At 36.8% G+C, this 12,637-nt stretch overlaps 1 protein-coding gene across 3 annotated transcripts in view; it reads left to right on the forward strand.

Annotated features, from left to right (window-relative positions):
- Window positions 1-12,637, forward strand: part of GALNT18 (polypeptide N-acetylgalactosaminyltransferase 18) — a 224,945-nt gene that overhangs the window by 169,419 nt on the left and 42,889 nt on the right. For all 3 annotated transcript variants that reach the window (XM_015864042.1, XM_015864041.2, XM_015864044.2), the window contains exon 8: window positions 11,701-11,886. In XM_015864042.1, the coding sequence (XP_015719528.1) occupies window positions 11,701-11,886 (186 nt within the window). The remainder of the gene's footprint in view (window positions 1-11,700; window positions 11,887-12,637) is intronic.

Genomic DNA, 12,637 nt, shown 5'->3' on the forward strand with positions numbered 1-12,637 from the left:
ATGCAGAGGAGACTTATGAAAATCTTCTCTGAGGAGCAAATTTTGCCGCCTCATCACCTGAACAAATGTTTGTTTAGTTAGTTAGTTAGGTTTTTTTTGTGGTTTTTTTTTTGTTTGTTTGTTTTGTTTTGTTTTTTACGTCATGAGCATATGAAAATCCCAAATATTGGGAACTGAACCTAAAGCATTGTTTGCTGGTAAGCTGTAACAAGACAGAAAAAGGTGTTAGAGTGGAGGATTATTCACTTCATTCTCATGAGTTTGTTTCTCTTTTCAGAAGTATTCATCTGTTATTTGGAGTATTATTTTAATTTGTAAGATTTTTACCTTGTCTATGATGTCTGGCATCATCATAGTATTTGTAAGACATTAAACATGTATAATCTAATATTAATACAATTCCATTTCCTTGAGCTGAAAAGTTAGTTCTAAACAGCGATGTGTTTTGAATCTTAGAAGCAACGTGGCATTTTCTTAAGCAGATATTTTCTTGCAGAGCATTTTATTTGACTCATCAGAAAATAAAGGCAGACTGTTTGACATGAGACTTGGCAGCACCCTTTTGAGCAGCTCAGTCTCTTAGTCTGAGATTGCTGAAAGATTCATTTACTGTTTATTTGTAATCATTTGCAATTAAATGGTCTTAAGTTTGCTTCTAAGGGACCAGATTAAATTTGGAAGTTGAGATGGAATCACATTGCTTCTCTAAGAGAAGAAATGTCAATTTATAGCAAAAACAAATTGTGGGTATAAGGCTGGGATTTATAACTTTTTCGTAGGCTCTCCTTCAGGGCTGTGTTTGGACTTGCATTACTTGCAAATAGAAGCTCCTATACAAAAGCCTCTACAAATCCTTTGCAGTCAATTTGATGCATTTAGTTAGATTCTGCACTAGGTGGTTCAGAACTAGATTTCAGTAGGCATCTTAGAGACCTGTCCCAGTTTCTACAGATACCAGCAGTAGATTCCCTAGCAAGAGTAAGCCTGTAGCAATTGTTTTGTCTTTTAAAGCAACCTCTGTGTCTGATGAAGCTTCCGAATGTTCTGTTCTGGCAGACATTTTTTAGGAACAAATATTCAGTGATTTGCCTCAGGTCACAGACTAAGTCATCGTCAGAGTTAAGGGAATGTAAGCTCAGGCTTTGAGTTAGAGTAATTATGCGTGCCAGAAAGACTTTGTGCCTCCAGATGAATTTATATTCACAGGGATATAATAGCTTTGTTAAATGGGTAGAAGAAAATTTTGTTAGAATGTAATAGCTATTTAATGGAAAAGGAATGGGTCTTTGTCCCTCTGAAAGATATATCAAGACTCTGCATCAGATGATCTAGATGGAAAATTGCATTTATAGTTCAAACTGATTTCGGCACTCTACTATAATTTATAAATTGGATTTGTTATAACATAGCATTGTAATAAATACATCATCTTAATTAGCTGTTGGTCTAAATGTTTGCTTATTGAGCTAAAGTGAAGCTGATCCTGATGGGTTTTTTTCTGTGAGTAGAGATCTAAAGGAGAGAGGCTTATGGACAGAGAAGTAGGAATGAGTTTTTTGGCTAGAAAATGTTTCAGTATTCTTTGGGGGTATTGGCTGTGTAATATGGTCCCTTTATTGCAGAGCAAGATTAGAAGCCTGTCACACCATTACCCAATCTGCTTTTTTTTTCTAAATGCCCAAGGTGACTACTTCTTTCTTTGTTTTTTTCTGCAAGGTGATTGAGCTCCAACTAGATTTATCTAATTGTTTTCCCTTTCTGAAATTCCCCCTGCATCCTCTTCTGGGATCATTATGGTAGACTGCTGGCTAGTTGGCTCATTCTGCCCTTCTGTGCCTACAAGCCTATTGCTTATTTACACGTCCAATCATTTCTATTCCAAAGTATTTGTGTACCCTTATGGTTTCTCACTTGAAATCTCTATGCCCTTGTAAAAATGTTCTTTTTGATAATAATGAGCAAGTGCAGATACCTGCATTTGTTCCCAAATCTCTGTATTTATCTGAAAGCATTTTGAACTTTTCCTTCTTTTCTTTAAAAGTTTCCAGCAATTTTACCTGTCAGTATTTCTGATATAGACCACAACTGATAGTGAACATATTACTAGTAAATAGATTTCAGTTTTCATTGAGGAAAAACCTTTGGACAATGCACAAGTCATGCTGTAGTCTCACAGCACATTAGAATTAAGCAGCTCTGATGGTTTATATTTCTTCCTTCTCCTCGCCCTCCTGTTGCAGTGAGGATTGCACGGGCTTGGCTTGTGCCAGCACAGCTGCCTGAAAGGCTGCACAGTATTCTGTCTATCTGAACGCATCCAGTTCAGGCACAAGCTTCACATTTCAACTTTTTTTGTTTAACCGCAGGAATATGTTCCATGTTAATCAAGTCGTGTTTTGCCATGCTATTTCACATTACTGTTGTGTGAGGAAAATTGGGAGGCGGGTGTGCCAAGAGGTAAAAATAACTGGAAGGGAGCAGACAAAGTTAGGAAAATTTTCATATGGCTGTGTTTACAAGGAGGGAGAGCAGCAGGGTGTGTCATGTGTGAACAGCATCCATTTCGTCCTTCGTGCTGAGAACCCTCCCATGGCACTCTGCAGAGCCACCTGGATGTTTCCCCCAGCCCCCTTCAGAATAATGAATCCAGATGTCCCCCATTTGTGCACTGTCAGCTGCCATTACTTTCTGTAGTCTTCAAGTCATATTTTAAGATTGATTTTAATAAGTAGGCTGTAGCCCTTTACACTGGTGAGTGTTTCACTTTACAGAAGAAGCCCTTAGTGTTTGATGTTGGATTCTGTTCAGTAATGTTGGGGTGGTGATGTGTGAAGGGAGAGAACTGAGAAATACAGAGAGTATTCTCAGTTGCTCCTTTTGGTAACACTTAAATATTGCTTTTGATGATTCTGATTTTTCTTTCCCTTTGCGTTAAAACTTTCTTTTATTTTTATCCATTTTGTGAATTAAGAGAACATTATTAGACTGAACTCTGCAAGAAAAAGATTCTAAATATGAACAAAACTTTACTAATAGGGAGTAGCCAGTGCATTTCATAGCCCACCCTTTCACCAAGGGAAAGAGAATTCTTGGCAGTGCAAATACAATGGAAACACTTGACTAGCACTCTGTGTTACCAGTAGCTGCTTCTCATTGGTAGGGTTAATTTTGTTTTGGAAATGACCTCACCACATTAACATCCTGAATCCCAAGGTGAAACAGACTAAATTTCTCTATTTTTAGAGCTGTTGTTTGATCAGAAAAATAAACAGCCTCTATTGAGAATAAAAGAAGGAATTGCTTCTGAACTGTTACACATCTAGATAGATGTCATAGATGTCAGTTGGGATATCAACAGGAACTGACTTTTGGTGGCTTTTTCTGTTTCTTTGTGCCAAGCCTCCTGTAAAATAACTGTTTTTTAATTTCCCACGAGTGCCCCAGCAGGTAACATGCAACTACAGTATGTGTAATTGTACATAGAGACAGTTTTACCTGTCTGCCAATTTACCTGTCTTTCCTTTTTCTTCCCTCCTACCCCATAACCCCCTGTCCCCCAGAGGATTAACAACTCCCACAGGAAAGTGAATGATTGATACAGCACCAGTTAATATGTCACATTGTTCTACCTTTGGAGGAAGGGGGAAGAGGCACTTGGAGATTTCTCACAAATGCTTTTCCAGTCGTTGTGCCTGTGTGGCTGCACATTATCAGCTGAGCTTTATTACAGACATCTGGATGTTTTATGAAAGGAAATTGTTGTTTACAGTGGAATCGAAAGGAGTAAAAAATTTCTAAGTCAATATGCACTTATAAATCAGTGGACTCAGGTCAGATACAATTTAATTAGAGCATTATTGTAAAGTAGCCTGATGTTTAATCTCTCTCTTCACCTTATGTCACTGCATGGAGGAAATAACATTTAGCTGGTATTATTTCTTGGAGTAATCTGAGAGGATGATGTTTTAAGGTGATATTGGGGGGCGGGGGGGGAGGGGGGTATCTGCCTGGAATTTAATCTTTATTGAGAGCTCTTAGTTTTGCAAGACTGAGTGAGTAATCTAATAAAGATCAGAGAAAGATCTGTGTAAGGGGCAAGGAATTGTACTGTAAAATAACTGGTTAGATGACCAAGATGGATTCAGTGAGGACTTAGTGTGTTTGGACTGAAGCTGAAAAAGCCGAACACCTTTACACATCACAGCACCTTCAGCTTGGTCTTTTGGTACTGAATACAAGTCTTCAGGATGAGTGCAAGGTCAAGAAGAGTGATCAAGCTGAGTGCGGCTGTGGTTGGGTTGAGAAAGGCAAAAACATTAGTGAAGGTTGGTGAGATATGTTGCTCCATGAATACTAGACCGATGGTGACCTGGTCATTCAATTTGCTTTGTTTTAACCTTTTAGGGGGAAAAGTGATTTATTTGACTTCATATTCTTGACATAAACTTGACAATGTAGTGATTTATGTCACATACTGTGCCTACTATTGAGATAGACAAATCTGAAAAAGAATAGAATGGAACCTTACGCCTTACCCCTGAAGGATTTTATCTCCTGTAGTAAGGCATGGTGTAGCTTCCTGCAATTAACAAACAGCAACACAACATAGGTAGTTTAACAATGACTGGTGAAGGTTTTACAGCACGTAAGTGCAGAATTAACTGCTGCAGAACAACAAAAATTTCTAAGAATATAATGAAATGAATAACTGAAAGGGGGGGGGAAACCTACTAGTAATATAATACCGGCAAGAATCTTTACGTGTGTTACATTTTGAATTAGGCTTTTCTCTGTAAAGGCATTATTAATGTGAAATGAGGCTTATGAGACAATTATGGATGACTTCAAAAGATTGAAGGGGGTAATTTACATTTTACAAATTGAGAGTGGCTCTAGTTATGTTAGTGTTCTTATTTTCTTTTAAAAGTTCTTTCACATTGTGGGGAGGGTGTTTTTCTGTATTATCAGTGTGGTTGTAGAAAAAAGCTGTCAGTGCACTAATGTATGTTTACCTGAAAATGAGAGGCTTGAATGATGGTAGATAGAGAAGTCTTGAAAAACCTCAAAGGGCTTTAGTAAAACAGCAGGAGTAGTTTAAAAAAATCTTTCTCTTTGGTCTGTGATGTGCAACAATCTGCGTATTGTTTTGAGATCTGGCTGAAGGCAGTCACTTGAAATTGTTACACCCCAATTTTCTGCTCTGCAGGAGTGTTCGCCAAGGACATGATTCTCTTCTCCAGCCCTTTCAGTATCTAGAAGCTGGGAGTAAAACAGAAACTTGGCTTGAGTAAGCAGTGTTTTTTCTTTTTCTTACTGCCCACCCATATTCCAGTTTTTTTGTGTTTTTTTTTTTATTTTTTCCTCCCATTCTCAGTTTATGTGACTCAGGACAGGACTCTGCATTCAATTCTCCTGCTAGGGCAGACTTCTGTAGTGAGAACACCTTGTCTGGGCCCATTAGGATAAGCAAAACTGTGCATGTTTTTTTGCTGATTTTGGTTAATGTTCTCTGAATTCAACAATACTTATTGTAACTACTGCATTTGTTCAGTGAACACTATATTACTTCAATGGAGATGCACCTAAATAAAGATTAATGTATTTCATACAGCAAGCATAACTTTTAGCTTTGCAGGGACAGACAGCCAGTTATACGTAACAACTCATAACAAACTTACAGGGTTCAGTTCAAAACCCACTGTATGCTACTGAAAACATGCATATAGATTTCAGTAGTTTGTGACCATCCTCCCTATCCTTTCCACAACCAGCTGTCAGAGAACTAGCTATTAAGATACCAAAATGTTCACGGACCCTGCTCATGGTATTGGATAAAAAGTAGTTTCTTTGTACTTGCCTGTAAAGCACTGACCTCATTACTGGCTACTGGTAAACGATTAACAAGATTCACAACTATTTTCTGTATTAAATTGTTCCCCAAAATATTTGTTAAAGGTAATTAGTGCTTTTTTTCCACAGTAATAATTAATTCACATGGACTCTTTTTCTTCTCCTCCAAGGCATCTATAATGAGTTTTTAAAATTATTTTGTCTGCTGTGAACCTCACAGAAGCTAGAAATTGCTTCAGCTTCTTGAGGGATCCCAACAAACTACTTAATTATTAAAAAGTTTTGTTTGCAGTCAAAATGAAACGATGGTTTCAAACAAAGTCCTATCATTTCTTAGAGAAGCTGCATGATCTGTGTAAATTTAATGAGTATAGTACATGCTAATAAACTCTCAACATCATGTAGGATTTATATTTTTATTAGATTAAGCTTCCACAACATGAAAAGAGCACTCAGTGATTAAAGAGAGAAAAAGAAACACTATTAACAAGGAAGTGCTATATTATTTTATAGTGAAATATAGATTAAATATTCAAGGGAAGAATTTGCTACAGAATTACAATTGTTTTGATTAAACATGCAATTTCAAATATGTTTAAATGCAATTTAAAAGGATTTACTAAAAGGATATGAATTTAAAAACATAAATGAGTAGAAATATAGACTCTTTGTCTAGTAAAATATTTTGCAGAAATGAATGAAGTTTGCTCTAAAAGCATTTGACCAGTTTATTTTATGCATGTGTAAGGATGTCACCTGCCACTGGTCCGCACTGCAGGTTATGCAAGTGCTGTCACTACTGCCTCTACATAGGTGGAAGTGGGTGAGTTGTGACAGTGCTTATGTCTTTAAAAATGCTTGAAGGATCGATCTGATGTGTTTCTGCTTCTGCCAATGTCCCACTTGTGCTATCCCACTGGAGTGCCACCTTTTGGTCCCTTACTCCTTCAACAGGTGATGTGCTGTGCCACCAGCCACTTCTCTTCGCAGTGCTTTACATCTCATCTGCATTCCTGACCCTTGTAATGCAAAGAATGTGTTTTGTTTGCTCTGTAGGGCTACTTTATCCTTGGTGCACCTAAATTTACACAGGTGTAGGGCCACCATTATAATGCATATGTAAATGTGTGACGTCAATAAATTGATAGTAAGCTGTGCGTAGATCTGGAACAAATTCTGTGCATACACTGGAACAACTGAGCATTTAAAAAGGAAGGTAGATTTCCATCTCCCTTTTTCAAATAGATTCTCTGCATTCTTTAGTGTTCCTGTTTTATCTATCTCACTTGCCTTGTTTAGTTCAGGTCATAGGCTCTGCTGGTTTTAGTCTTCCAAGTTACTAAGTGTTAGAAGTCACCTTGGCACTGCTACTGTGCCTTCATATCTTGCATTTTGCTCTTTGATAGTGAAGACAGAATCCTTTTAAGTGTAAGAAACTCTCTAAGGCCTTCTTGAGGGTATTCCAAGTACATGAACCTTCTTAGGGAATTCGGGAATATACAGCTATTTCTAAGACAATCTTTTGGAAGTGAACATTGAAAACGTGCTGAAGGAATTTGAGTGTTCTTTAAAAGGAGTTTGTTCTTTTTCTAATAATTTTTTTTGCAAAGTAGACCAACAGGAGCAGAAACCTAAGAAAGTCCTCAAAGGGAAAGCAAGCTTCAGCAGTGATATTGACCAATCCCACAGAAATGCAGTCCATTGCACTTTGTTTTTGTTTGTTATTTTTTAAAAACATGGTCAGGACTTTGCCTTAAGGCAGTGCTGAGCCCCCGTGGTATAGTTCGAAAACTGGTGCTTTTCTGGAATGAAATGTGGATTGCCACTTAATGTATCAAGAAGATAAAAGTATACATCATTTTGGCAAGTGTATATGTATGTTTAGGGATTTGCCTGAAAACTGACTATGCCAGTAGTTTCCATCTCTTGATGCCAACAGTAAATGATCTTTGGGGCAACAGGAAAAGGTGCTACATTTCTTTTTAATCATAGGTTAGGAAATTCCTCAACCTTCTTCCTAACTGTTTCTTTATGAATGGGTTTGTCATTAAGTACATCACTGATTGCAGGGGCATAACACTCATAGGCAAAATATTTTACCTCAAATCATTGCCTATTGTAAAACAAACCAAAAGGTAGTAAAAGCTCTTTTATGTTTAGACTTTCTACTAAAATCACTGATGTTAATTTGTAATAATAAATAAATACATAAAAACTAAACTACAATAATTTTAGACCTTTATTTATAGGCATCACATAAAATAACAGAGCTGGGAACTGAAAAGGTGCTATTCAGTATGCTTAAAACCTGAATAAAGATTACTAATAGCAGCAAAAGAAAAATAGTTGTGGAATTCACAGGAAAAATGTGTGAAGGTGTGAGAAATAGACTCCTCAGTTCCCATTCTTATTTCTTAACTTCAACAACAACCTTGTCTACAAGAATTTCATTAGATGAAATCATACCACTACAAAAGGCTTTGCTTTGAGCTGTCTTGAACAAAATATATTTCTTAATATTAAAATGTTTGGGTTTTTTTTTTCAATTAAAAATATTCTTTCACATTGTGTTGGAGCCACAAGAAAAGGAGGAGAGTGGAGATAGGAATCATCAGATTGAATTGAGCAGTTGGTCTTAGGGAAGAATGAGTGAATGAAGTGTTGTTTTTGGCCTAAGTGAAAGAGATTTCCTTATTTCAAATATAACTGGGGAATATCAAAGAGAAACTAATACTTTCTGTAGCAGTCAGTTATTTCTGTGATAGTGTTTAGTACTGATATATCCTGCTTGTTACAGTGTTTAGTATTCAGTATAGTAGGGCCAGCTAAACTGTGTTTCTTGGCTGGAGATCTTGTGCACACTTTGAAAAACTGAAAAATCCAAAGTCTGTTGAGATTCCAGGAGAGTATCATGCTATTTGGAAATCCACTTGGATGTCTCCCTACATTTCTTTGCAGCTGGTCTCTCAAAGTACAATGAAACTAAGAATTTGGACTAAAAATGTTTGCCCATGGCATTACAGTATGGTGATAAAGAGAGCGTTTGGGAGAGAAAGATACTACAGCTTGTCTTTAGCACAAATCCTGACTTGCTCTGATGGCTTTTTCCTTTATACAATGCTGCATCTCCTTTCACTCCCCTAGAATTGTATAAGGCATTGTAGCCTACACCTTGGGCAGCACTACTTGCCTAGTCCTGTGAGAAACTGCAAACACCGTCCACACTGTAATTTATGGTTCCCATATTATCAGATCACATTTGTTACTTATTTATTCCTCTATTAAAAAAATAAAAAATTGTTAATTGCTGGACTCATCTTCATATATACAAACTATTAGCATATACAGCTAGTTTAGTTTTGGTGTATGTTAATCACATTTTCTTGGTTTGCAGGAGCTTTTTGGTCAGAAATAATGCAATTTGTTTTTGAAGTTCTTTAATGCAACCAGACTGCTCAGCCAGCATGTGTATTGAGAGCTTCTCCTTAGCATCAAATTTTTAAGTGAGTCTGTGGGTCTTGTAGTGCAATTAGTCTTTGAGAATAGAACAAAGGCTGAAATTGTTTGAGACAAAGGGATGGCTACTAAGTTATGTTAATTGGATTTTCTTCAGGTGCTTGGCAAATCTTATTTACAAACTGTATGAAAGACTTGGTCATCTCCGGATGTTTTTTTGGAAACACCTATTGCTTCGTTGTAAAGTCAAATTAGAGTCTACTGATTACTGAATTGGTACTGAAATCACAGATGAATGCACTTTTCAAATTTTCAGACCCTATTTCAGCTTCTTATGGACAGTATTTTTGACGTAGTTTTTGCTGAAATGGCATTTAGGTTTAACTGTGAATATCCCACTAGAGATTTGCTGTTAAGATGCTGGATTTGGAGCAAGGCTATCCTTACTTGCAATGAGCAAAGCCTAGTCAGAGAAAGCAGGGCATGTAGTATGTGAATTGCCTCATCGTACACCAAGTTATGACCATCTTTACATCTTTCTGGTCTTTTGTTAAACTGCTTTAAACAGTGTAAAGTGAATAACTCTGTAAATTTATAGTTGTGTGTCAGTGTTGTACTGAGAAATGGCTTGCATTGAAAGCAGACATTGAGTGAGTGAAGACTAGTGATATTTTCATTTAATCTTTGCTAGGAAATGTAGCTGAACCAGTTAGAGTTAATTCCTTGAGAACTAGTATTTTTGCAAGTTTGTTAAAGTAGACTGCCCATTTTGATTGAAAATTAGAAAGAAAACAAATGCTATTTCCAGATTACTATTTATTCCTGTGCCAAATTAATTGTCCAATTCTTTTTTTTAACATCTATGAACATCTCAATTTCATTCTGTTGTTTGTAGTGTTTATATTTTTTTACTCTTACAGTTTTCCAAGATCTGGACACAGGCATATCACAGTCATTTCAGTTCCCATGGTATGGCTGTGCCATAGGTCTATGAGATTTCTTGTCTTCCAGAGCACTTTGAGAACCAAGGCTCTATCTCTTCTCTCAGCATATGCTGACTGCAATTAGGCACCAGTTCAGAAAAGGCTTTGTATGCATTCTGAATCCATGCCACATTTTCTGGTCTCAGGAGCTGCCAAATGCCTAAATGCTGTATCCAAGCCAGATGTCTAAATATATAAAATGAATGACTGAACAAAGCACCTCCTTAGTAAAGCATATGCCTATAGGACTGACGCACCTGATGGGTATGAAAACAGCTCCAGAACATGATCTGCCCGCTCATATCCCTTGCGACTGAGAGACAGGCAGAATAATGTATATTCCTGGATGGGCAGTACAGGGGAGGAGTGCCTTCATTCTTGATTTTTGCTATCTTGATATAGATCGCCAAGCCTTAGGAATCTCTGCTAGCAGTAAAGGCAAACTGTCACTTCTTAGTGGGGCATGCCTGTTTCTGGAATGCTATGTACTTGTTCAGGAACAGGAGCAGATGATTTGAGTACATACAGGATTTTTCCTGTGCAGTGTCCACTAAGCCTTGATCTTGTGAGGAAGTTTGTATATTATGAGATACATAGCGTAAAATATTTGTAAAATATTCCAGCTACATCACTGATGGTTAAGGCTGCAGACATTGTTTCCACTTTATCTGAAAGAACAGAAAGGAGATGCAAAATGAATACAGTACATATAATTCGTGTACATTAGTTCAACTGTGATAGTGATCACAACTGGAAAGCATATTGGAGTGGGTATATTAACCTACATTACAAGTGTTTTATCATTTGTAGGGTAATGTTTGTTGAAACTGTTTGTAGAGCATTTTCATAAGACTTCGCAGTCTTTGGCAATACTCCTCAAAAAAAAAAAAACCACAAACAACAAAAACATGATCGTTTATATTTATTTGATGTTTATATTTATAATCTTCCCAGACCCTGAAACTTTGGTGATCTTAAAAACTTCACTGGTGTAGTTTCCCTGTAATGAAAGGCTGGCTAGCCCCAGATTCTGAATGGTACACGTGAGCACTGAGAGGGAATGTGCACAACCTAAGAGAAATGCCTGCAAGGCATTAAAACATGAACCCAGACACTATTATATATGGATACTTAATAAATATTTTTATTAATAATCTTGAAGATAACTTAATTCATCCAAGAAAATTGTGATGAGATGCTACTTACAGCTAATTCTGTTGGAAGGTTAATTAGTGGTGATAATTATCTCCTCCCACAACTGCTTAAAACATCTGTATAGTCAAGAAAGTCCTGAGCTGTTATTCCCAGTAACAGTGACAAGCATAGGAATGAAATAATTTCAGTGAGTTTTCTAAAGGACAGCAGTGGTATAGGGGAGCTCTTGCTACCAAGCTGCTTTTTCTCTTCCTAGGTGTGGCAATGTGGAGGAAGTGTTGAGGTTCTGCCTTGCTCCAGGATTGCTCACATTGAAAGAGCACATAAACCATACACAGAAGATCTAACTGCTCATGTTCGGAGAAATGCACTGAGGGTGGCTGAAGTCTGGATGGATGAATTTAAGAGCCATGTCTATATGGCATGGAATATACCTCAAGAGGTGAGTCATGAAGACATGTGTTTGCAAGCTTTGTTTTGATTTTATTCTAGGATTTCTTTGGATATGTGTAAGTCTCATGCCTAGACATAAAATAGAATTACATATATACTGATATATATGCATAAATATGTATGTAGCTGTATTTTCTAGAATTAATTCCTTCCTGTGTGGATTCCTTAAAAAAATAATTTCTAGTCAACCTCACTGATAAGTGTGCATGGACGTTTTAACTTAATAGTTGCAGAAATGTGAGAAGAGAAGCATCAAATCTGTGTTACACATCTTACTTCGAATTTGTGTTTCTTACTTACAGTAATTGAGACAAAATTCTATCAGATTTTTAAGGTAGTACTATCAAGGGGCAAGCAATTTTAACATCTGTTGATACAAATGTGATTGCATCAAAATTGTTAATTTGAAGCGTCTCATCAGTGCCAATGTATCAGAAAGTCATGTTGAAATATAAATTTCAAAACTAACTTACCAAATGAAGTAAAAATGCAGTTTGTGGGCTGAACTGATTTCTTACAGGTCATCGTGCATGGTAGATCTTTTTCTGTCAAAACTGATTTTGTTTGTAGTTTTAAAATGGAAAAAAGAGGTATTCTTGTTTTTTCTTCCATGCCTGTTGTTTTTCTTTGCTTTAAACTGCTAAATATATTATAATGCAGTTTATAATCTCTCTTCATCTCACAGAGGATACTTCTCTCAAACAGCAAGTGAAATATGAGGTGCCTCGCTCCCTGTGAGA

Source organism: Coturnix japonica, chromosome 5, assembly GCF_001577835.2.
Source record: "Coturnix japonica isolate 7356 chromosome 5, Coturnix japonica 2.1, whole genome shotgun sequence".
In the NCBI taxonomy this organism is placed as follows: domain Eukaryota; kingdom Metazoa; phylum Chordata; class Aves; order Galliformes; family Phasianidae; genus Coturnix; species Coturnix japonica.